We start from the raw sequence: 23,875 nt of genomic DNA, 5'->3' as shown, positions 1-23,875 counted from the left end.
ATAGTGCCAAAACTGTAAGACCTGAAAAAGATGTAGAATAAAATTAGCGGTAATTAGCTTTTTAGAGCATTAAATAAACAGTGGCATGAACGATGGAGAATTAATGTTATGCATTTATTTTTAACAATATTTATACAGGCAGTTTTTGAACAAGGCCCCGTGGCATTAGCTTTTACTAATACAGGCAAAACAGCAATGAGAAATAATTACACTTAGTCTGCATTAAGACAGCACTATGCAAATCAAAGGAATAATGAAGAGAAGCCTGTTAATAAGGTTTTTGGAGACTCTACACTTGAATGTAATATTTGGGCTTTCTATTCCTCTGTGGAATTCGGGAATGATTCCCCTTCACCATTTCAGACCCCAGTCATGAGGCTCTCAGCAGCACTGGGATGAATCGAGGCTGCCCAGCATTTGGGGCTGCGCTTCTGCTTCTGGGTCACTTCTTTTAGAAGCAGTGAGCAGGAAACAGGGCTCGATCATGAGCAGGAAAGGTGGCTCAGCCATGCCCATGCCACTCTGCATCCCAACCACAGCCTGGCCAAGCTGGGTGTTTTCCAAGGGCTTGTGCCGATGCACTGGGATGGATGATATCCAGAAAGGTGAATGCTGTGTCCCATAAATGAAACAGGCACTGTTGACAGAGCTATTTTTCTGACTGTGTTCACACTTTGCTGTTGTTTTGGTCTTTTGGGGCACCTCTGGGAGCCTGTCCCCACCATGCTGGCACACTCGGGGTGTGCATCCCTCAGGCAGTCCTCCAAGTGCTCACCTCACCTCACCTTCTGGAATTGTTCACACACAGAACATTCCTAAATGAGAAAGGGAAGGAGAAAATGAAACTTTGGCTCCTAGTCCTGAACAACCCCTGCATCATCCACCTTCCATTATCTCCAGAGCAAACAAGAGAGAAGAAAATGGGAAGATATGTTAAACCTCGCTTGCATTACAGAGCTTTACTGCTAACAGGGTGTGCTAATTAAGAAAGAAGCCTTGGCAGATTAATCCTTGAGACGCTGTTTAATTAACACTCTCTCCAAAGCCAGGCAGAGGGAAGCATGGAAGGGAGAAGAGCCCCCCAACCCTCCCTAAGAACACCAGGACACAATGCTGGGTATGGACACCCCAGAGGGGCTGCAGCTATGGGTGACCCATACTGGCACAGGGACGCCTGCAAGGGACTGTAGCCTGGTCCAAACCAACCCAAGAACACCCATGAAGGACTATGGGTGGGGGAAAAAAAACAGTTCAAAGCACTGCAGAATTCCTTCCAGCACACATTCTGTAACCCCACCAAAGGGTCTGGAGGAGCATGTGGTGAAAACAGGGAGCTGGGACTTGGAGAGGTGTTCATCTGTAACCGAGCCTCAGGGAGTGGGAGGTAATGCGTTTCCTTAAGTGTTTTTTTGATTGTATTCTTTTTTTACTTAAACCAGGCATCAGGACTTGCTGTTGATTGGCAAGAAATTAAATTAAGTGAAAATCCCCCACTCTGTGACTGCTTTACCCACGAGATGCTGCCACAAAGCATGCGCTGGGCTTCGCTGCTGTCAGAACACGCAGGGCAGGGGGGAGCTGGCTGCTACCACTCCATTAACCTCTTGTTCCTCCTATTCACACATTGGGAACATTTCTTGGGCTGCTGGTTTTGCCCATATAGATGGTGCTATAAGGTAATGATCAAGGTTGCAATGCCTGGCAGTCAGTTGGAAAGTCAACTTTCTGTAAGTAGTTGCACCTTCTAAAGCTGATCACTTCTCTTTGCATTTAACTCTTTGATGCATCCACTGGACTGTTGGTAATGCAACCAACTGCTGTTGGTAATGAAAAGCACTGGGTCCAGTTACCAACACACTACTCTTTACTCTGCCTCTTTCAGTAAGCCATCTATAGCAGGAATCAGAAGTCCACATTCTCTCAATTCTCCTTGCAAACAGTGAAATCAAGAGTTTAAAATAAAGATAAGTTTCTTGGGATTGGAAAAGGGTTTAACAAGTCAGAGTGACTGCATGTATATGCTGACAGTTCTCATCAACTCACACCTCCACTCTTCTTGGAAGTGGAAAATTATTCCCCAGTGGACAGCCTGGAAGATGATGATATTCCCTTTGCAGAATGATTGCAAGGTAAACAATGACAGTTCAAACCCTTGCATTGCTCTGCCAGTCTCTTAACAACATTAATGGGACTATCAGGAGGCCACGAGAGTGTGAGTGTCTCTCCGTGGTCCATTTAGAGCCATCCTTCCTGTGGGAACAGCCCCAAAGTTCTCATTAGGTTCAGTGGTTGTGATGATTATAGTGTAGCTGCTTTTTCTTTATCTTCAGACCCACCTGTCTCGTTCCCATCTGGATCATACAATGATATCTACCATACTGGGACTCTTGGGGGAGAGACAAGAAAAGGATCCATTCTTTCCAACAAGTAAGATGACCCAAAACACATAAATCACGTGCATTTACAGGAGCTGCAAGTGTGGCTCAGAGGTATCACAAATAGAAATCAAATGGCAAAACCAGGAGGAAGGAGAATCATTTGCAAAACGCTCTTCTCGGATGAAATAACAAATAATTGGAGGCCACCAACTGCATCCTTGAATTGAAGAAACTCTGCATTTCTCTAACAGACAGAACCTGAGGAGCAATGAGAACAGCGTGTCCTGTCCTGATCTTCAACAGCTGTATTCAGCAATATCAGATACAGCCATAGAGTGGAGACTGGAAACCTCAGTGCTCCTTCCTGCCAGTGAGTGTGACTGAGATGCTGGTCCAGAGAGAAAAATGTTCCCTGAGCCCGCCAGCCCTGACCCGTTTCTGCAAAGTGTTTTAATTTCTCTTGCTACATTTTTCTAGTGCACTCTTTCTGTCTTCCTGCATATTGAAGTTTACTTCCTAACTCCCACCTGCAGCTGAACGCCTGCATTTCTGTGAAGATTGCATATAAAACAAAATTAGGAAAGGAGCGATCAGCTAATAAGCAGTTGCTATTCATTATGGGAAATTACAGCTTTCATGTCTTCATAAAGTAAACGCCTGTCAGCTCCAAACCAGCAGACCTGTTGCATCTACTTTGCTTAAGTGGGTGGATCGTTGCGCTGTTAGCAGAAATTGCTGCTCCTTGGTGCCTGGGGACAGATGCCAGAGGCATGGGGAAGGAAAATGTTCTCTCCTCCACTCTCTGCTGCCCCAGAGAACAGTGGAGAAAGGGAAAAATGGGAGGCAAAACCTAGCCCTGGAGTTCCACTGTGTGTCCAGCTACTAAAATGGCTTTTCCATCCCTGCTTCTTTCATTTGTTACCATCGCATTGGGCTCCTGCAAGACATTGCTGTGTCAGAAGAATTACCCATCTAAAGACATTAAACCTCTCCAGGCCCTCCCTCCAAGAGTCTGTGAAGGTTAAACTCTGTCAGGTCAAGGTGGTGCCTTCCATGAATGCTGACACAGGTAAACAACTCATTAAGTGTTATTTAGGATACGTGTCTTTTAGGGTGACATCCAATTGACTGGCTTGGACTGATCTACCCTTCACTGCAGCTTACAGACTGCTGCTCTGCAAGAGAAGGATGAAAGCTGTCACCTTGGAGGCAGGTTTTTTGCCCTCTTGTAAAGAAAATTTGAGTATTTGCAAAAGAAAGGTTCATGCAGAGAGAGGCCTTAATGAGAAACCCACCTGAGTGCTTTTGGATGTTTCCTGTAAGAATTTCACAAGCAGAGTAATGTGGTTGGCCCATTTTGCAAAGAGGAAGATACTTACAAAGTGATGGAGATAATCACTGGTTGCAGTATTTGGATGTCATGTTTAGCACAAAGCCTCACCGCTTTTCCATTGCTACTGCTTGGGGATTTTTGCCAAGCTGTGTTTTTGGGCTTCTCAGAGAGCCTGTTTTATGGGCATCAGAGCTGTAGATGCTCACTGGGGAGCAACAGAACCCAGTATGCACACTGGATGACTCCTAGATTGATAAAACCAATACCAGCAATGGAACTCAAATGTGGGGAGGGTTAAATGCTAAGGCTGTCATTGCCCCCCCCCGTACAGCACATCAGCCCTGTGCAGAGCTGGCTGTGGGATGCAGGTCCCAGCACAGCGTGCAATAACTCAGCCAGCAAGGCTTTGTGGCGTGGGCAGGCACACAGCACTCCTGGCATGCCACGTAAAGCAAGGATGTGGGAGCACAGCTTTGGGCCCTCGGAGCAGAAATAAACAGAACGTTGTCAGAAACAGAGCCCAAAGTGATGCTGGGAAACATCAATCGCCTCTTCCATAATGTAAACCAGCTTGGCATCTCCAGGTTGCTTGCTTGTATGCTTTGGAGCTTGTCCAGTGTTTGTGAGAGCAGGCAGCCTGCTAGGAGGTATAGCTGTTGCCATGGCTCCCTAATTACCTTCTGCGAGGTTACCATAGAGAAAAGCCCAGAGCTGACTTTAGAAACAATAGCACTTCTACTTTGTTTACACGGACATTTCAGTTTTTAAATAAAACTTTACATGAGCCAGAAATTGAGCCCTCAGTCCACTGCGGAGCAGGGAGGGTTTTTATCACTGCAGAAACTAAACAAATGTTTAAACAGTTGTTGCTGTTTATACTGCACTGAAACCCTGAAAGCAAGACTGGGCAGGGGGGCTTGCTTTGCTGGCTTGCTGGTGAGTTGTTTGTTCTATGGAAACAGTGTGGCCTTTGATCATGGGGTGGGCAGGTCCCAGTGAAACCGATGAGGTACTGTGAGGTCTAGGAGATTTTTGCTTGCAGAAAAGATGCATTCCCTCAAAAAGCTCAAATGAGAACAAACCCAAGTTTCCAAACAAGAACCTGCTTGCCAGAACCAGGGTTGTGTCTGACATTGTCCCCTGCTTTGGAGCTTCCTATGAGGGATGTATGGATGTGAGGCAGTGCTGAAAACACTTAGAATCACAACACTGCAGAGTGGCTATTTGGGTGGAAATAACCTACATTTATTGCACTGCAATCCCTTTGTATTACACAGAAGACACGAACAGTGAGCAATTAAAAGAGAGGCAGCTCCCATCAGCTGCCCCTTGGAAGGTTAGGTTCGTTGTGCAGGTCCCTGGAGGAGATGGGAAGAGAAGGGCAGGTGCTGCTGGGGACCAGCTGTGGAATTTCACAGAAGGCATTTTGGGATCACCAGCACCTCACTGCCACAGCCAAGCACCGCCTCTCCACATTGGCTCTTCCATGCACACACTTCCATGGCACAGGTGAGACCTCCACCCCACCTCCAGCAAAGTTGCATGGGTGACCTTCCAGAGGATTTGGCTGCACAACAAGGGGGGGCTTTCTGCAATTTTGGGTAGATCAGAGTTATCAGATCAGGGCGACCACAGTTAGTAATGGGCTAACAATTAAGATGTGATTCCCACAGGGTTTCGCCTCCCACAGTTTGGTACAAAAAGGAATTCAGAAAACTCTCTTTGCTGCTGCAGTCATATACATCACTTCTCACAACACTGTCGGAAAGACAGAGAATGCCATACCCCCTTTGTGGCATCAATAATATAACAGTTTATTAATTCTGCAGCAGGAGAAGTTAATTGGCTGGGGATAAATTATGAATGTAGCAGGGAGACAAGGGAGGTCTGCATTCCTCTCGCCACAACAAATGAAACAGGGTATTATTAATCCATAGCAAGATTAAAGCAATTTTCGTGGCTCTTGCTTTCTCTAAAGACAAGTGAGTGTGAATTATCTCTGCTTTCAAGTCTCAGGAGTAGGATTTGCACTGGTGTTCTGTCCTAATGAAGAGAGGATGCTACCTCCATCACTGGTCAGGAAAGGAAGAAGTCCACTCGTCCTTTGTGGGATTGCTCTTCTGATAAGATACAACAGCATTTTGTCTTGGTTGATCCAGTTATCAACAAACAATAAATAATCATCGAATCATTTGTGTTGGAAAAGATGCATAAGGTCATCAAGTCCAACCATTGCGAGTCCACCATCAAATCATGTCCCTGAGCACCATATGTAGACATCTCTTCAGTACCTGCAGAGATGGGGACTCCACCACCTTCCTGAGCAGCCTGTTTCCAAACCCTGACCCCACTTCCCATGAAGAAATTCTTCCTGATACCTTATTTAAACCTTCCCTGGAGCAACTTGAGGCCATTTCTTCATCTCCTAATAAATTAAAACTTCTCTGTGTGTGCTTAGATATGATAGGTAGGTAGGTAGGTAGGTAGGTAGATAGATAGATAGATAGATAGATAGATAGATAGATAGATAGATAGATAGAAAGAGTGGGGGGAAATATCACCAAAACAAATCGAGCTGACATAACTGCTGGTAGTGGAAAACGAAAGAGTACTGGTGCAGTTCTACACCTTGTGCTGGCATTGAAATGCTAAATAACCTGCAAACAAGCAGCACTTCCAAGATGGGCTTCAAAGAAAGGTCACTACCCCTTTTAAGAAATAAAAGGAGCAATTCAGTCTGTAAGCAAGCTAGAAAAGAGGGAAAGCAAAAAGCGAGGAAATCAGCAGGGAGGCTAACCAACAGTGGCTGTGTCCCTTCTGCTGGAAGGATCATGGAGAAGGATTGCGAATTAAAGCTTCCTTTAGTTGAGTCCCTGGAGAATAACGGCTCAAAGATGACAGCAGAAAAGTTGCTTTTTCAACGCTGTGAAACAGACAGGATCTTCAGACATCCCTGAGGAATCTGTGACTTCCAGAGCAGTGGAGGAAGCGTGGGACCTCTGCGTTATCTTGCTGCACAGCTTGGCAGGAAGCAGATGTGTGAGTAGCAGGGACTGCTGGAGGCTCAGCTGGGTCAGTGATCTCCTTTCACCTCAGCTTGATATGAATGCATTCGTTTTGCTCATTATTTGAGAAGTACAATGTGGCCACATTGCTACGAATTCTGTGGCCTCGGCTTAGAGAGAGTGTGAGCATGTCTCCCCCTAGTAGCTGCCTCTAGCAATGAAAATTGCCTCCACCTTCCTGCCTTCAAATTAGTGAATTTTTCCATCTCACTGTCAAGAGAGAGCTGAGGCTTTCACCCCCAGATGTGTGGTTTGATTCATGCTGTCTCTCCTTCTCTGCATGTCCCACTGAACTGATGTATCTGCAGTGCGTAGTGGTCCTGGCCACTGGAAAAAAGGAGTGTGTGTTGTGGGAAAAACAAGGAGACATCTCTTCTGTCCTGGATTTTCTCGTCTTTTACATAAGCAAACATGAGAACTAGGGAAATGTGAACATCCCACTCTGATTCAGAAGCATTTTGCACCCTGCCTCCATGAATGTAAAAGCTCTGAAGGAGCATCAGACAACCAAACGTCTAGCATTTGCCCTCCAGCTATAGGAATGTGTGTATCAGGTCCTCTCCCCATGTTCTTTTTGAAATACTTCACCCCAATTTCCTTTTTGTGGCTCTGCAGTGGCTGGTTGCTCAAAAGCCAGTCATTTTCCCCTTCAATGACACCAATTGTTCTAATAGAAGCTATTACCTCTCCCTGCAAACCTTGTCTCCATGGAATCCTTTGACCATGATGGTCAAAGCACAGCTACCATTTTCCACTCTTGCACATCCATCTCATTACCACTCTTCCATCATTCAGCTGCCTTACCACACTGTCCTCCAGCCCTTACCACAGACCCTTCTGCCCTCACTTTCTGCTGGCTCATAATCCAGATCATTCTCTATCGCATTTCTCTCTTCAATAGCCCACATCAACACTTAGGTGTATGACCTGTATGTAATTCTGCACTCAGGAGTCCATTCCCATACCTCAAGTCTCTGACTTCCCCTCTGCAGCCCCATTGGCTCCCCCTGCTCTCCCAGCCCTCCTGGTCTCCTGCCCAGAGGTGAGCAAGCAGGCTGCTCTCCAAACCAGGAAGCCCCAGGTGTGGCTGCATTCCTTTGGTTTCATAATATTCTTTAATCTCACATCAAAAAAGAACCTGCTTTTAGCCACAAGATCCAAGGAGCAGCTACTGACACAAGCAGGGAAGTTGCTACAGTCTGATTCAAAGCCATCTCCCCACGCTCACCACGTGAGGTTGTTTTATTTTCTTTTAAAACCAGGAATCAGAACGCTCTTATGTTTCTCCGCAGAACCGTAAATTGAAACTAAAGGGTAGATTGAAAAGCAGCAGCTTGTACCACATAAGCAGTGACCTTCCTGAAGAACTTTAATGCCTGAAACAGCCAAAAATTTGTTTTGAATCAATTCAATATCACCTCTGCACTCAGCAATCTCTACCTCTGAAAAAGGCTACAGGGAGCAACATGGTTGTCTAAGCCAGGCTGGCAGCATTTTGCTTACAGCAGGGTAGATGGCACTTCTCCTTAATGGGATTGAATAAAAGCTTCCAATGTATTTTCCTTTCCGTGGGGTCATTTTATTTAGAGGTATGCAATTTTTTTTTCCTTGTAGGTGGAAGTTCATCACATTTGCTGATGCTAATGGATGTCACATGTTCCTGCTGGCAATAAGGCCACGGAGTTACACAAATCCCCTTACCCTCAAGCCAAGCTGGAAGTGGCTCCATTTAGAAAAATGGATGACGTGGATCAGAAAGAGTTCCAGTCAACAGAGGGTCGTGCAGCAAGTAGGAGAGAATGCTGTGCTGACAAAGCCTGTCGTGATTTTGTGTAAAGCTCTTAACACTTGCATTGCTTTGGTTTGTTTTGTTTTTACCTGTAAAAGAGGGATGAAGTCTTGTTCTCCTGACCTTATTTTCCTCATAGCCACTTGTAGTCATTTGCACAAGAATCATCTTCATTTGCTCACGAGTCACCTCTCACAAGTGATTTGAAGCACACCTAGTGCAGACCTGGGTTTTCCCATAGTCTCCACCTTCTAAGAGCAAGCACAACCTGCATTCTTTAGGGTTTTACAACACAGAACAGTGCTCTGATCCCACATCAGAGCCTGACAACACTACTGCTCAGTGCCCCAAATGGAAACATTGCAGTTATTCTGATGCCTACACCAACTTTACAACAGACATAGTGAGCAACAGGAATTTCCATATGCCTGTTCCAAGCAGCTGCAAAATGCTGTGATGTAAATGAATCCTGCCCTTGCTTCACAGGGGTTGGTTTGCCCCAGGGAGATGCGTTGGAGGGAGCAGAAGAAGATGCAGTGGAAGGGCAGTGCACTCTTTGCTGGTTTTCACATCCCTGGACCACAGGTATTCTGCTGCTGCTTTGCAGCTGAACCCACTGGCTTGTCAAAGAAATCTCCAAAAAATAACAAAGAGGGGGAAAAAAAAGAGTAGGAAACACAAAGCTTGCTGGCCTGGGAGCAAGAAGCAGCTGGTGCTGGTCAGCCCTGACACTTGGGAAGCAAACAGAAGGCTGAGGTCAACAAAAGCATTTCAGGTGGACGCTGCCTCATGTCCCAGATGTCACATCTCCCTGTCACTGGGGAGGCAGCACTGTCTGCAGCCTCAGCAGTGAAATGGCTGTATTGGGCCTGAGCTGCAGTCTGGAGGAAATCCACCTCTGCTTGGGGAGGACAAGACCTCAGGTTATGCTTGTCAGCAGTGGAGCTTGCTGTTCCCTTGTGCTCAAAGCTCACAGATAGCAGCATATGAAAGCTTGGGGCAAAGTTGCTGACATTGGGCATGCAGCACAGTGCCCTCTCTGTTAGATTGGCTATGACAGGAATTTGAAAACCTGCAAGTGGTTTTTATTGGCACCAGCTGGGCAGGTCCATCCAGGGGGAGATTAGCAACTATCCACTGTCTGAGCTCCCAGGAATGATTCCTGATTCCTGAGGTCAGCCACCAACCACCAAGGAAAGGTTCACTGGCAAGCCAGCTGAGATGCAGCTCCTGTCATTTTCCCCTGCAAGCACATCCTCAGTTTATCCCAATGTTATCCACGTTCCTTGGTGTAAACTGAAGCTGGTTTTCCTCCTCTGCCACAGAAAATTAAGAGATCTTTGAACTCTGACCTCGTCCACGTCTGGATGATTTGTTCTTCCCTCGTATTTCCTGACAGCTTCCACTCTGCAGCCAACATTTGCCCTAGGCTGTGTTCTCCCTTTGGGCATCTCAGCACTTGGGACCGAGAGATGACAAGTTGGGTATTAGGCAGATCAGCGTGAGTGTTCTCTTTCCTTGTCCTCACACTATCTGTCCTGATTGGTATCACTCTGCTGAGCCTGGCATCCTGCATTTGCAGTCTGAGCTCTGTGTGATGGAATCACCCCTGCTAAACAAAGTCCTCCATTCACTGCCCAAGCCCTGGCAGTGGTACCAGCATCACACAGAGGTACCCGAGGCTGCTCTGCCTGTAGGCTTCAAGAGCACAGGGCTGCCATGCCCTCACACTTGGGTGATGCTCTCCAGAATGGATGGTGGCAGGCAGTGCAGATGAAAGGGGGGAGTTTGATTAATAGAAGCAATTCTTACTCCTCCACTCTTCTCTCATTACCAGCATTTAAAAGCCAGGATTTTCATTTCTTGTAAGCTCTGGTGCAGCGTACAGATGTGAAGCTGTGTCTCCCGGGAGTGCTTCCACCAGCAGAATTCTGATGGGAGGAAATGGGCCTGCAACACCCAGCAGACAATAATCTATCAGAAAGTATCCTCTGCAGATGTGCTTCCCACTCTCGGTCCTCATCAGCACTTATTATCAACAGCATTCCTTCCCCTCCTGCCCCATTCTGGGAAGTGACTGGTATTTTATCTTGTTTTTCCAGAAGGATGAAACAAATGAGGGAAAGAAAAAGTATCAGTTTGGATGGGTCTGGCTGCCATGCAGCAAAGATGAATCGGGCACCTGGGTGACACTAGATCCACTGAAGCCTGGATGCTGGCTTTGCAGGATAGCACATACAGATTACTGTGGGCTGTGGGCTTTAGCTGTGACGTGCCCTGTGCACAGAGCATTTTTTCCTCCTGAAACTGTTCTGTGATAAGCTTCAGTGCTCCCTGAAGGTTATAGCAGCCTGGTGGTCTGCTCCTTTCCAGGCAAGACAGCACAAGGTCTGTCATCTTTCTACTACCGTTTTTTTGTGTTGTTTTTAACCACAGCTGTGTTTTATCAGTATGGCTATGAGCGTGTCAGAAGACAGCACCCAGTTCTGCAGCACCTGAATTCAATGGGTCCTGATCCCCTCAGCCCCACACAGCCTTAGCTATTAGTGATGCTGCTGAGCTTTGCCTGTGCTTCTCAGATCTCCCAGAAATGAGAAAGGGCCCCTGCAGTGCCATGGCACATCAAGTGCTTTGGGACCTACTGCTGAGATGTGCAGGAGGAGAGTTGGTGACAGCTGCAGTGTGATGAAATGAAGCTGTGTAGGAATATGGAGATTGGAAGATAATCAGCACTTCAGAGGCTGCAGCTTGAGAGGCCTTAATATGGCAGAAATTCAGGTTGCTGGTCTTTGTTCAAGAGCTTAGAACCCAGGTGAATCTTGTGTGCAGGGTGATTTGTGAGCTGCTTTACCAAGTGTGAAAGGTGCTGCCCACTGACCTTGGAGAAAGCGGAAAGGAAGAGCTTTGTCAGAGGAGCTGCAGTGGGGAAGCCTTTGGTTGCGTGTATTTCAAGAGAGGAGGGTTGTTGTGTTGCTCCAGATCGTTATTAGGATTGCTTTTAATGGGGATTTTTTAATGAAACTTGGGAGCGTGGAGGAGCAGCTCAAACGAGAGCAGTTGGCTGAGCCTTCATGCAGTCACTTGAAATAATAATATTGTTTTGTTCTGTTCAACCGAAGCTGTGATTCTTTATTTTGGAAGCAAACACATTTTCCACCCTAAAACTTTGTTGCGTGGTTTTCCTCCCCGCTGCCTTGCATTTACTGTATTTTTTTCTGCAGAAAGCCCCATTTTTTCCAATTCCAAATCCCCCAGACAGAACATAATGCTACGTTTATTTGAATCCAGATTTCTTTCTGATGGCTCTTTTTGGAAAGTTGGACTTGAACTTCTCTTTAAAACAGAGTTAAAATTGTTTCAAGGGGAAAAACGATGGGAAAACTTCATTTTGAACAGGAAGAGCTTTCTTAATCAAGTGTGTCAAAGCAGAGATGGGTCTGGTATGCTTTTCATTTCACTACATCTAATGGCATGCATTAAACCTTCTCACTACTGGCTCTCATTTACATGTTCTTCTCGCTCTTTATTTGGCTGGGGAGGCAGTGGATGAACCAGAGGCTTCTTCTTTTCCTGCAGGAAAAGGTTTCTTTCTTGAACAGGATGAAAATAGGGAGTTGAATGCTTTCTCTCCCCCGAGAGGTGGTTGGTTTGGGTTTGTTTTGGGGTTTTTTTGGAGCTCTTTCTGAAGTGTCGATATTTTCTCATATCTTGTGGTGCTATGGACAAAACAAAAATGGGAGATGCTGCTTGATTTTGTAATCCCCATAGATATTGGCTGCAGCGACGGGCACAGAATAAAGATATTCTCTTCAGAGGAAATAAATAAGATGTTGATTGGCAAGCTAAATCCTCCACAGTGTTGCTGTCTCTATGACTGGAATCCCAAATGAGCCAAACTGCAACGTGTTTTATGCTGTTTCCGCACTCCAAACGCATTTTGCAATCTATTTCCTTAAGCCTACAGGACTGCTCTCTCAAATTCCACTTCCCACTTGGCCAGAAACGTTAAATACGAGCTCTCCTTACCGGCAGCACCTTTCATTTCCCTGCTCAGATTTCTAAGCACATCAGAGGGGTTAGCACGTGTTAACAGAGCCATTGTCATGAGATAATGGCCTGCTATTAGAGCATCTTTTTTCTTTCCTTTTCCTTTTGATAGCCGTGGGCCATTTTCCTGTGATGTGAGAAATGATGTCTTGCAGTTCTTGGACATATTATGGACTCAGCCTTCTGTCTCCTTGTCACAAAGCGCCGTCAGTTCTGTGATCTCTTTAGAGCCCCCGGATGCTGTGTGATACCAAGACAAACTCGGACGGCCGATGGGGAGCAGAGCAAACCCTGAACCCAAAGCTCTGCATCCCTGCACACGGTGCACTCTCACCTGCTGTCTCCGGGGGAAATGGAGCTCCTCGTTCTCCTTTGCACAGCTGGGAGAAATGGAAAGCATCAGCCTAAGCAGTTAAACGTTGAGGTCAAGGCCTAAGGATTTATCAACTCCAGTTACAGTCTCCACTTGCTTTTCCTTAACGAAATAAAGCAGCTTAAATGACCTGAAAATACTGAGGTAAGCAGCCAGGTGAAAAAAGACAGAGGAGCTGGAAAGGAGCGTGGGGACAACTTAGTGCTGCCAGAGCAGCAGCAACCCAGATCTAAAGGAAAAATGTTCTGACTGTCCCCATAGCATGAGGTCAGGGATGGGTGTGTGGGTACAAAAAAGACAGGGAGCTGTTGGAGAGGGTCCAGAAGAGGCCACGAAGATGATCAGGGGACTGGAGCAGCTCCCCTATGAGGACAGGCTGAGGGAGCTGGGCTTGTTCAGCCTGGAGAAGAGAAGGCTGCGGGGTGACCTCATTGCAGCCTGCAGTACCTAAAGGGAGCCTAAAACAGGAGGGGAATCAACTCTTGGAAAGGGGAGATAACAGCAGGATGAGGGGAAATGGTTTGAAGTTGAGGGAAGGAAGATTGAGGTTGGATGTCAGGGGGAAGTTCTTTGCTACGAGAGTGGTGAGGTGCTGGAACAGCTGCCCAGAGAGGCTGTGATGCCCCGTCCATCCCTGGAGGTGTTCAAGACCAGGCTGGATGGGGCCCTGGCCAGCCTGGGCTGGTATTGAATGTGGAGGTTGGTGGCCATGCATGTGGCAGGGAGTTGTAGATTCATGATCCTTGAGGTCCCTTCCAACCCTGGCCATTCTGTGATTCTGTAGTCCTGTGGAGAAGAGGGATGTTGAGATCCATGGTTGTGTGAATTGCAGAGACCTTTGGAGGTCTCTGGTCCTGTGTTTTGCTCCTGGCAGGGCAAACATGCAGTGGCTTGCTTAGGGCATTGCACAGCTGAGCTCTGATCATGGCAGGTGCCCTCACCCTTATCCCAGTACTGAATCTCCACGCACTGTAAAATCTCATGCACTGCTTTTTTCCTTCCAGGATCCTGCCACCCTCCAAGCCACAAGGATGAGAATGCATCAGAGAGGGGCAGGGCAGAGCCTGGTGGTGCACAGAGGATGCAAGGTGCAAACAAGGTGCAAGCAGGGTGCACCAAGCTGGGTGCAGCCTTCCTGCCACCCTCCATTCCCTTTGATGCTGCACGCCCTGCTGAGCTGCTTGCTTGTTTGTTTAACTTTTCTGCCGCAAGGGTTAAACAAATCAAACATTAGCGATTCAGTGCAAATGACAGGAGGCTAAGTGGTGTTATCTTTAATTACTGTCGGTGTCAAAGAGAGCAAGCGGGGAGCAGTGGGGGGCTGTGAGACTGGTTCGTACCTTGGTTGAAGGGGGGGGGAAGGGGGAGTTGGCAGGATTGCCATTTGTATTCAGATGGGGACATCTAGTGACCAGCCTGACATATTGCGAGGATTGAGCACCCCAGCGGTACAACAGGGATGAAAAGCCTGGTTTGAGAAGCAGTTCGAGTGTTGCTGGAAGCGCTCCTCGCGTCTGCAGCATCCTTCAGAAGATGTCCCAGAGAGGTGAGCCCTTTAGGACTGACCCTGCTGTCCTCGGCAGGACCGTGGGGTCTTTTCTCAGCCCTTTCTGTGTCCTGCTGTGCTGCAGGGCTCCATCCAGTGCCACATGTGGTGGGGACATTTCCCTTGAGCAGGGTCCAGCACGAGCTGTGGTTCCTTTGGGTGCACGGGGATGAGCGTGATGACAAGGGGTGCCTCAGGGTTGAGTGCTGGCTTGATGTCTCTGCTTCCCAAATTCTGATTATGGGGATGTGCCCTGAAATGTAGAAAGAAACCTCCTTCTACCACTGCCTTCTCCTTGTGAGTTTTCTCAGGAAACAGCCTCTGGGTTTCAACAGTTTCCATTGCTGCCCGAGGTGCTGAGGAGATTAGATCTCAATACTGAATGCTTTCACTTCTCTCTTCCCGCAGTTATTTCAACCTTAAATTTTCTTTTCCCTTACACCTGCTGCAATGAAGATCTCCTACATAAATATATTTGAAAATAATCCTTTATTTCCCCAAGTAGCCCTCGCTATCAGCTCTAGCAGTGGTGCCCATAATTACTTTCTTCCTAGTCGCTGGTTGGACACTGTGGCTAATTTGTGGGTATACTGATAAAACCCATAAATGTCAGGTGATTGCATCGAAAGTGAACCGTATGAAAGGTCAGGCAGTGATTTCCTCCATGGGGGCAGTTGACTCATTTTCTGCCATTTGTTGTGGTGTGCAGATCTCTGCACGATCCCATTATCCAGAGCTCTCAACACAGGACATGCCCACACCACACACCTGCCTGCCTGCTGACCCACATCAGGTCATGGCTGTGCTACCAAAGCCTGTTTCCAGATGACTGTGGTCAAGTTGTCCCTTTGCCACTCTGATGCCAGCTTATCTGGAGCAGTGCTTCTTCCATTGCTGTCTCCACTTATAAAATAGAGCTGGTTGAAGGATGGACCTGAAGCGGACTGGGCTGCAACATTCAGCTCCAGGTGTAGGAATGGACATTTTACCCTTCTCTGTTTGAAATTTGGGGTTTTTTTGTGCAGCAGGAATCACACTGGGTTGGGAGAGAGAGATACACAGCGTGAGAGCTGTGGGCAGCAGTGTGTTGTGAACCCAGAAATGTCACTGGGAACTTTCCAGAGGGGGCTGTTCTCCAACTGCAGGCTGGTCCATCATCCATGATGGGGTTCAGCTGTGTGTGATGTGCTCAGTGGGCTGGATGATAACGCACCTCCTTGTTCAGCTGGAAACCTACCCATCTGCTTTGCCCTTCGTCTGCCATAGGACAGTGTGGGAGAGCAGTGACTCCCCTTGCCCACCTGCATAGCACCTCATATTGAGCCTGGAGCGTTCCACGATGCCCCTGTGCTGTCATTAGGGAGAAGTGGGGTAACAATCTCCACCATGGTACTGCCCAAGGACAGATAACTGTCCAGCATGTAGCATTATCTCAGGTCTAATCCTGATCCTAATAGTGGGAAGCAGGCCACGGAATGATAAAATACCACAACAACCATAAAACTCACAAACAGTTCCTGCTGTGGTCGGTGATTAAAAAATAAATAAATCCAAGTGACTATCTGAAGTATAAAGCCACCTAAAATTTATCTCCAGAGCTCTGAGCCTCTGAGTCCATCATTAAAGGCATTACGCAGGGCGCTGTGTGTGGGCTTGGTGGAGCTTCTTCCCAAGTGGGACATAAAGTGAGAAATAATTTTCACAACCTCAATTTAGCAGCAGCTTAAGCTGTCTGTTGACTGAATTGCCTCAAAGGAGGATTTGGAGGCAGGGAGAGCAGTGCTTTCTGCAGGGAAACAGTAAATTCACACAGCTGAGACAGGCTGCAGTGCCTGATGTCGCTGGGAGAAACAATCTTAGCAAGTGGTTAAGATTATCTGCTACCTGCATGTTTATTAGCAGCAATTATATGGTGTTGGGGTTCCAAATTGCTGCTGAAAGATGTTACCGAACGGAAAGCCCTCGGTTTAATTGAAAGCACGTTTTAAATTTGATTACTTATGGCTCTGTGTTATGATATCAATGACCTGCATGAGAAAATCGCTTCCCCAGAGGGGTGGTGCAGGCAGATCTGTGTGCAGATGGAGCTTCATCCCCTGGGAGGAGCGGAGGTCTCTGATGCACAGCACCAAGGGGAGGTCAGGAGGATCAGCCAAGCATTTTTCCTAGTCCCAGAAGACAGCATTTTGCAAATTGCTTCACCAGAAGATCTGAAGGATCTCAGGGCTCGTTGGCAATGTGGTGAAAAGGGCGGGTTGTGTGGATGGAAGGTAACTTCACATTTCCCATTCCAACATTCCAACAAACGTTCGCTGCACATCCACCAATGCATATTTTCAGACATACAAATAAGGTTTTTCATTGTGTGCAGCATCTTTTGTTTCCAAGATAAGCATGTAATTAACTGAAGGATGATGCAAAGGGAGGCTCATCTACCACATTTCCATCTTGCAGCCTCCGGCAATCCATTAATGAAGTCTAATTACGATGTCAAAAGTTCTAGCCCAGTGATTAATTGACTTTGGAGATGCGACAGTTCTTGTGTTGTTTTAAGCCAGCGGACGTGAGAAGGGAGGAAAAGGAATTGTTAATTAGTTTAGTTGCTGCTCGGGAACGTGATGGGACAGCGGCTCTTAACGCAGCGGCGCGGGGTGAGGAGCAGCGCCTGCAGTGACGCGTTTCGGCCAGCAGGTGGCAGCAGCGCGGCGCTGGGGCGGACACACGCTCGTCCGGCGTCGCTCCTCTGCCGTTACGATAGCGGGTCCGGCCGGCCGTACTGCGCATGCGCTGGAAGAGCGGAAGTTGTGTCTGCTTCTCTGCGCCCTGCTTGCGGAGCTGAGCGCTGCGTGGCTCCTGCGGTTCCTTCATGGACCCGAAACGGGCATTAAAACGCACTGCCTGCGGTGGTTCTACAGAGAGCTGCCTGATTGTATTCGGCCGTTCCCCTGGGCCGCCCCGATGTGCGCACTGGGCACAGGGAGGGGGTTTGGGGTGAACCAAGCCCTCCCCCGCCCGCTGCTTTTCCCCCAGCACGACCCGGGCTCAGGTTCCCCTTTGTGCACGGAGCGAAGTCCCTGAAACTTTCATGAGGGCATCGGATGGCCGACGAGAGCCGCCCCACCTCCCCGCCTGCCGCTGCGCATCGCCTCTGTCCCGCGCCATGACCCAGGGCATCTGGGGGCTCTACAAAGCCAGGGTGCTGCAGACCCTGGGGGGGGCACGGGCTGACGGTGCGCTGCAGGAGGAGGTAATGGGGGGTGGGGGGTTACGGCTGATTGCAGCCCCCTGCCCTCCTCCTGCTCTCACTCGGTTGGGTTCGTTGCAGGGAGACCCTTCCGAGCTGATGGAGGCAGCGGAGCCTCCCGCGCTGATGGAGGAGGGATCCGGCCCTGTGTCCCAGCTGGCACGGAAGGTGAGGATTGCGGCTGTGGGTGCTGCTGGGATCGGGAGTCCCAATAACTCCCAGTGAACCCCGTTGAGTCGCACTGTGCTTCCTCTCCAGGTCCAGGGGGGCTGGAGGACGCTCTCATCTCTCTTCACCCGCGAGGATGAGCACCAGCTGCTCAACCCAGAGCCCTGCGCCGACCAGTAAGTTATGGCTTAAGGAGAGAGGGGGGCTCCCATAGCCTAGATTTTGCCCTGGGCTCTGCATCCCCATCTGCTCCCCCATCACCTATGATGCCAGATTTGCCCCAGCACTGAAGCTGGTTCAGGAGTCCCTGTGTTCACATCCCTTCCCCTGCTCTCCCTTTAGCCCTCTTGCTGCCGTGCCAGCTGAGCTGCCTCCCGCCCAGAAAGCAGCCGGCTTTTGGGATCTCTTCGCTACCAAATGGCAGCAAGCATCGACACCGGACAAGGAGGTGGCCCCTCCAGAGCTGAGTGAGAGTCCCACAGAGCCACCAGGTGATGAGGGCCCCAGCGACCTGAGAGAGCCGGAGGAAGGGGCCTTCAAATGGGGCTTCCTGGCCAGCAAACTGGCTGAAATCCGAAATAAAAATGCTTCCAAGGGCAACTAGAAAAGGCGATGCCAACATGGCCCTGCGGCAGCGCCAGCCAGTGATGCTGTGATGGGCCCTGGCAATGTGGAGGTTTTGGCACTAAAGACCCCACGGCGCCCTTCTCCCTGAGCGTGTGTGGTGCTTTCTTTGCCTTTGTCTCCTAGAACGGCCCTGCCACATGTGGAGCCCCATTCCATCCCCAAGACTGCAGAGCTGCCCCAGCGGGTTGAGACCCTCCAGAGGGATGGGAGGGGGCTTGCCACCTCAGTCCTCAAAGCATCCCCCATCCACTCAGGCACTGTTGGAAGAAACCACAGATGCAGCCACGCTAGAAGAAAACCACAGGTTTGTTTATTAGAGTCCTGCTCCCATCCTCGCAGCCCCTTTCCCACTGAGGCTGATGGGGAGAAAGCTGCCATTCTAAACCACAACCAGAAATAGGGAAGACCAAGAGGTAGGGACCAGCAAGGAACAGCAGCCTTCCAGCCACCGCGGCTGAGGCTGGACTCGCCCAAAGAAAGTCCCTGGGCACCTCACCCACACCTCAAAAAGCAGCTATTGGTGGGCAGCATATCCAAGGGGTGAAGCAGTTGTCCCTTCTGTGGGCAGACCTTGTCTCTGCTCAGGGTAGACTTGGTGTCCCTGCTGGCCTGCAAGCAGCACCATAGTGTCAGGGTGCTGCCACTCCCCAAACCACATCCAGCAAGAGCATGGATCATGGATCCAGCAAGAGCTGTATCATCCACCTAGAGCCACACACGGCTGGCTGGGGTGCTTCTTTTCAGACTGTGGATTCCTTGGCGGCTGCCCAAGCTCGCTGGCAGCCATAGAGCCATTTGATGACACGGGCATTGCGCTCCACCACCGAAATGGTGGAGCAGAGCCGTGCGTCCGGCTCCTCCTCACCTGGCCCCACGTCCTCCCCGCTGCATCCTGACGCCAGGCTGGGCTCCCACTCACAGGAGCTGTGGAGCCGTGCTGAGGCAGCATCCCATCCCGCTGGCACAAACCGTTCCTTGCCCAGCCCTTCCACCATGGCCCGATCCAGCCCACAGTAATTGAAGAACCGCTCCTTCTCCGAAAGCGGCAGGGACAGGCGCAGCCCGAGTGCCGGTTTGCTGGGGCCAGGGGAGGCGGGGGGCTGGGCCAGGCTGGAGGCTTGGGGGGGCTGCGGCACGGGGCTGCCAGGCACCGGGACGATGCTGCTGCTGCTGCTGCCGGCACCCGGCGTCTGCACATCTTCTGCTTGTTCCATGGACGCCCACAGCATGGGGCTCTCGGAGGCTTTATTCGACCCTTGGGCCGGGGGAGAGCTGGGGGGTTTGTCCCTGAGCGGCCCCTGGAAGAGGCGTCGCACCAGCCCGTAGCCCTTGGCGTTCTCCTTGTTGATCACTGGGCAGTCCCGCTTCTGCCGGTAAATGACGAGCGAGTCGGGTCTCAGCAGACGCCTGCTGCCACCTCCCCTCCGCGGCACAGGGGACGAAGGACAGGGCAGCACCTTGCGGCTGCCTTCACAGCTCAGATCCGAGCCGTGGCAAAACTCGTGGCGCTGCTGCAGCGCGAGAAGTCGCCGGCCGCGGGGCGAACAGCAGGGCGAGCAGCCTCGCAATGCCGGCTCCTGTCGGCTGTTGATGACCTGCTGCGATTTGACGTATTTCACTTTGTCTGCTTCCAGCCGCTCCACGGCGCTGGGTGTGCGGCCACCGCCGCCTCCCCCCAGCTGCTCCCGCAGATACTCGGGACCCCGGTTCAGCAAACGCAGAGGGGAGACGCCGCGGCCAGAAGCGCAGACGGCTCGGGGGGTGCTGCCGAGTGGGACCATCGCCTGCCAGCCAACCCCGTGCGGGATGGGGACCCCAAAGCCGCGCTCAGCTTCTGCGCTCAGCCGCTGTCCTGGGAGGAGAGAGGAGCGGTGGGGTTAGCGATGGGGATGGGGTTGGAACCAGAGATGAGTTTGGAACAGAGGGTGAGGTTGGCACCAAGGGATGTGGCACCACCAGCAAAAGGACCGGGAGCGACACAGAGCCGTGCAGGGGGACAGGACTGGCCCCTGCCTGCAGAGGAGGCGCCCTGCAAACCGGGGCAGGAACAATCACGGGCAGGAAGAGAGAAACACCAGGCATCCGCCGGCTTCATCAAGATCCCAAGAGCAGCTTCGTACAGGAAACTTACTGGAGCCATTGCTTTATCTTTACGAGCCCAGGGACAGCAGAACAAAGACAGTATGGGGAAGCCAGTGTGCTTCCCCAGCCCTCCCTCCCCTTGTGCCAGCAGTGGGGGCCCTTTTGGCTGCTGGGGTTTCCGTGCTGTTCGGGGCATCGTGGCTCCCCACGGTGCTGGGCTGGGCCCGGCTCCCAGCTCTGTTTCCCTTTCAGGAAAAGAAAACAAAGGAGCTCCGGGGAGGTTTATTTTAAGCAGAGGCTGTTTGGTCGGCACCACAACTCTGCTGGGGGCTCATCCTCTCCTGTCCTGTCCCTCTGTAGCAAGGGGTCCCTAAGGCAGGCTCTGGGATAATCGATTCCTCTCCTATCACCACTTATTTGGGAGTGTCAAGGAACAAAAAACAGCCCTTGCTCAGCTTTAACCAAGCACCCATGCAGGGACAGTGGGGGACAATGTTGGGACCAAGCAGGCGCACAGCAATGGGGCCATAAATTGAATAGCAGAGGTGGCTGTAAATGCCCAAAGCAGATGGTGGCCCTGAGCAAAAGAGGCCCAAATGGCCTTGAAAAGCCACCTCTGGGGTGATGATGGGGACAGAGAGACCACAGCTATCCAGAGAGCAGGCAGCCCAGGAGCCTTCTGCTTCCACATGCAGCCCAAGGGCTTCAGCAGTGCATCCACCCCCATTTTACAGACGGTAAACTGAGGCACTGAGTTTTTTCAGATCCTGTGCTCCTGAGGGCCAAACTCCCACATCTCCGTGAGTTTCAAGAGCTCTGCAGTGCTTCCATGGATGCTGCCCCCAGTACATGATCCTGCCACCCCCCCGTGGGCTGCAGTGTCTCCGTGCCCCCAGCCCAGCCCCAGGACCCGTATGTCCCAGCTGTGTGCCCGTGCTGGGGCTGCTCACCTGGGCCTGTGCAGGGTGCTGGTTGGTCTCCTCTGCTCCTGTTTCCTCCAGCAGCCAGCAGCAAACTGAGCCCAGAGCCGCAGGAGCCTCATATAGAGAGGGAGGAAGAGCCACCCCATTAACCCCTGCCAGCCCAGCCCCATCAGCACATCCTGCTCTGTGCCAGCACCTTGCCAGCACTGAGCCCTCAGTTCCTGCAACCTTTACACCCCAGGCTTCCCATCAGCCACGGGCTCCATCTCCCAGCTCTTCTTATGGGATCGCAGCCAGGATCCTGGCTCTGGGACAGGCTCCCCTCCATCCCTCTGACCCCTGAGGCCATAGCAGCATTATCTGCCTCCCCCCAGAGGAGCCGGCTCTGTCTGACCCCACACACACCAGGTGCATCGGGAACAGGGCAACGATTACCTGGCACTGCAATCCCCTTCCTCAGGGTCCTGCCTAAGCCCACAGGAACGGGACAAAGCGAGGTCCTTCCAGCACCTTCTGTCAGCGGTGAAAGGGTCAAAGTGAGCTCGGATCCAGGCAGGTTCCTGCCTCCCCTTCCCCGGGAAGGGCTGTAAATTGCAGGAAGCCGCAGGGACCAGAGCCAGCCCAGGGGTTATTTTTACCTCTGCCCTCTTCCCTTCCCGGAGGGCTGAGTGTCCTTTCCGGCCCCAGCCCACCTCCACTCCCAGCACCCCAAAACGTGGGCAGACCTCAGCTCCCTGGAGTTGGCAATGGAGAGCCCCAGAGAGGCCTCAGCTCCCCACATCCCTCCCGTGCTGAATGGGAGTGGGGTACAGCCCAGGCTGCAGCCACATGACCACTACCTGCAGGAAACCAGCAGGCTCTAGTGGGAACAAAGATGTGACACTTATAGGTTCTGTGTCTGAAAGGGAAAAGAGGAGAAGGGAAAAGAGTCCTGCCCATCCCCATGGAAGCTCCACGGCATCCAGCATGCCCCTGTGTGCAGGCACTGCAGCCAGGGCTGCACCCCAGTGCTGGAGATGAGGCCATAGCAACATCCCATGCACCAAGTCCTATCCAAACTCTGCTGGCACAGGCCAAACCCCACTGAAAGTGAGGCAGGACCAATCTGAGGAGGAGGAGGACCCCACCGTGCAGCACTCATTCCCCATGCAGGATGCAGCCAAAACAAAGCAAACAACGCTCCAGAGGAAGATGAGGAAAAGGACAGGGGGAAGAGGCTGAGAAACCCATGGCAAGGTTGGGATCTGCTGCCCTCCCACACAGAGCACAGATTGCCACCTGGGGGAGGAGCGAACCCTATTGTTAATGCCAGGCAACAGCAATCACTGTTTCTCAAAACACGTTTTATTTTGTGAGCTGGAACCCAGCCTGCCGTTCCGGTAAGGACAGCCATGAGAAGAGCAGCCTTCAGTTCACCTTTGCGTGGCGGATGTGGACGATTCCTGTGAGGCACTTCCAGCAGGCGCCTGCAACTTCCCCTGCCCTGGGAAAGGGATGGAAAGACAGACACACAGACAGACAGGCTGCACTGGGGGGGGGCACTTGTAGCTCATACCGACTGCTGAACTGTTAAAATCCCAACCCCAACTCCTTTGGGGATACAAAAGGGGATGGTTTGAGGGGCCTGTCCTGGCACTGGGATGCTGGGCAGCTCCTGCTTCCCTGGGTGAGGCAGTGAAGCTTTGTCACTTCAGCTTAAGCTGTTTACTCCATCCATCAGCCTCTAACAAATGCACCAGAGCCATACAGATGCTCAAACTCCCGTTATTTAATTAAGGCTGTTTTTCTTACAGCCCCAACGCTGACTGTGATTACATGGGGGCTTCAGGTTTGGATCTGTTCGTGGGGTGCTTCCAGCCCTCGTGGTGGGAGAGAAGAATTTGAGGAAGTCCTCAAAGGTCAAACAGCCGGGAGCACTGCTCTCCTCCAAAGTGATTTTTCAGATCACATCCAGCTCTGATTAAACAGCTTCACTCCCAGCATGACCTCCTCTCTCCTGGCAACAGATAATTGCATGCCCCACCTCGTCAAGGAGATCACATGCCTTCCTGCACGGCTCTGATCCACCCCAGAGGAGCAGCAGGAGCAGCCCCAGGAGGAGGCTGAGGCTGTGGCCAATTGATGCCGCAGGGAGGACTTCCAGAGGGGGAATTTGGCATGGCAGAGCTCACAGCCTACTCCTGCAAGGGGGAAGAAGCTGTTTGTGCAGTCATAGGACATTGACCTATCGCCCCTGCATGCCCCAAGCAAAGCTGTGGGCTAGAGAGACTCCTGGGGGCAGGGTCTGATCCCCAGAAAAG

The 23,875-nt window shown here is 50.8% G+C and overlaps 2 protein-coding genes across 2 annotated transcripts; one reads left to right on the top strand and one right to left on the bottom strand.

Moving 5' to 3' along the window:
• The first annotated feature begins 17,310 nt into the window (after window positions 1-17,310).
• On the top strand, window positions 17,311-18,658 carry CUNH1orf232 (chromosome unknown C1orf232 homolog). Its single transcript, XM_052698612.1, has 4 exons — window positions 17,311-17,778; window positions 17,857-17,943; window positions 18,034-18,119; window positions 18,286-18,658. Exons 1-4 carry the CDS (start codon window positions 17,617-17,619, stop codon window positions 18,545-18,547), a joined length of 597 nt encoding a protein of 198 aa, XP_052554572.1. The 5' UTR covers window positions 17,311-17,616; the 3' UTR covers window positions 18,548-18,658.
• Window positions 18,659-19,267: 609 nt separating this feature from the next.
• Window positions 19,268-22,773, bottom strand: FAM110D (family with sequence similarity 110 member D). Its single transcript, XM_052698604.1, has 3 exons — window positions 22,011-22,773; window positions 21,603-21,689; window positions 19,268-20,422 (listed from the first exon to the last, which is right to left on the bottom strand). Exon 3 carries the CDS (start codon window positions 20,349-20,351, stop codon window positions 19,311-19,313), a length of 1,041 nt encoding a protein of 346 aa, XP_052554564.1. The 5' UTR covers window positions 20,352-20,422; window positions 21,603-21,689; window positions 22,011-22,773; the 3' UTR covers window positions 19,268-19,310.
• Window positions 22,774-23,875: the final 1,102 nt, after the last annotated feature.

Source organism: Tympanuchus pallidicinctus, unplaced genomic scaffold, assembly GCF_026119805.1.
Source record: "Tympanuchus pallidicinctus isolate F22 unplaced genomic scaffold, pur_lepc_1.0 scaffold33, whole genome shotgun sequence".
In the NCBI taxonomy this organism is placed as follows: Eukaryota; Metazoa; Chordata; class Aves; order Galliformes; family Phasianidae; genus Tympanuchus; species Tympanuchus pallidicinctus.
Note: the sequence above shows the minus strand (reverse complement) of the source record. Positions and strands in the feature narration are given on the sequence as shown.

Excerpts from the sequence above, each read along its gene's own strand:
- FAM110D (XM_052698604.1), bottom strand. The coding sequence starts at position 20,351 with ATGGTCCCACTCGGCAGCACCCCCCGAGCCGTCTGCGCTTCTGGCCGC.
- CUNH1orf232 (XM_052698612.1), top strand. The coding sequence starts at position 17,617 with ATGAGGGCATCGGATGGCCGACGAGAGCCGCCCCACCTCCCCGCCTGC. Across the intron at positions 17,779-17,856 it reads ACGGTGCGCTGCAGGAGGAG|GGAGACCCTTCCGAGCTGAT; the intron begins GTAATGGGGGGT and ends GGTTCGTTGCAG. Across the intron at positions 17,944-18,033 it reads TGTCCCAGCTGGCACGGAAG|GTCCAGGGGGGCTGGAGGAC; the intron begins GTGAGGATTGCG and ends CTTCCTCTCCAG.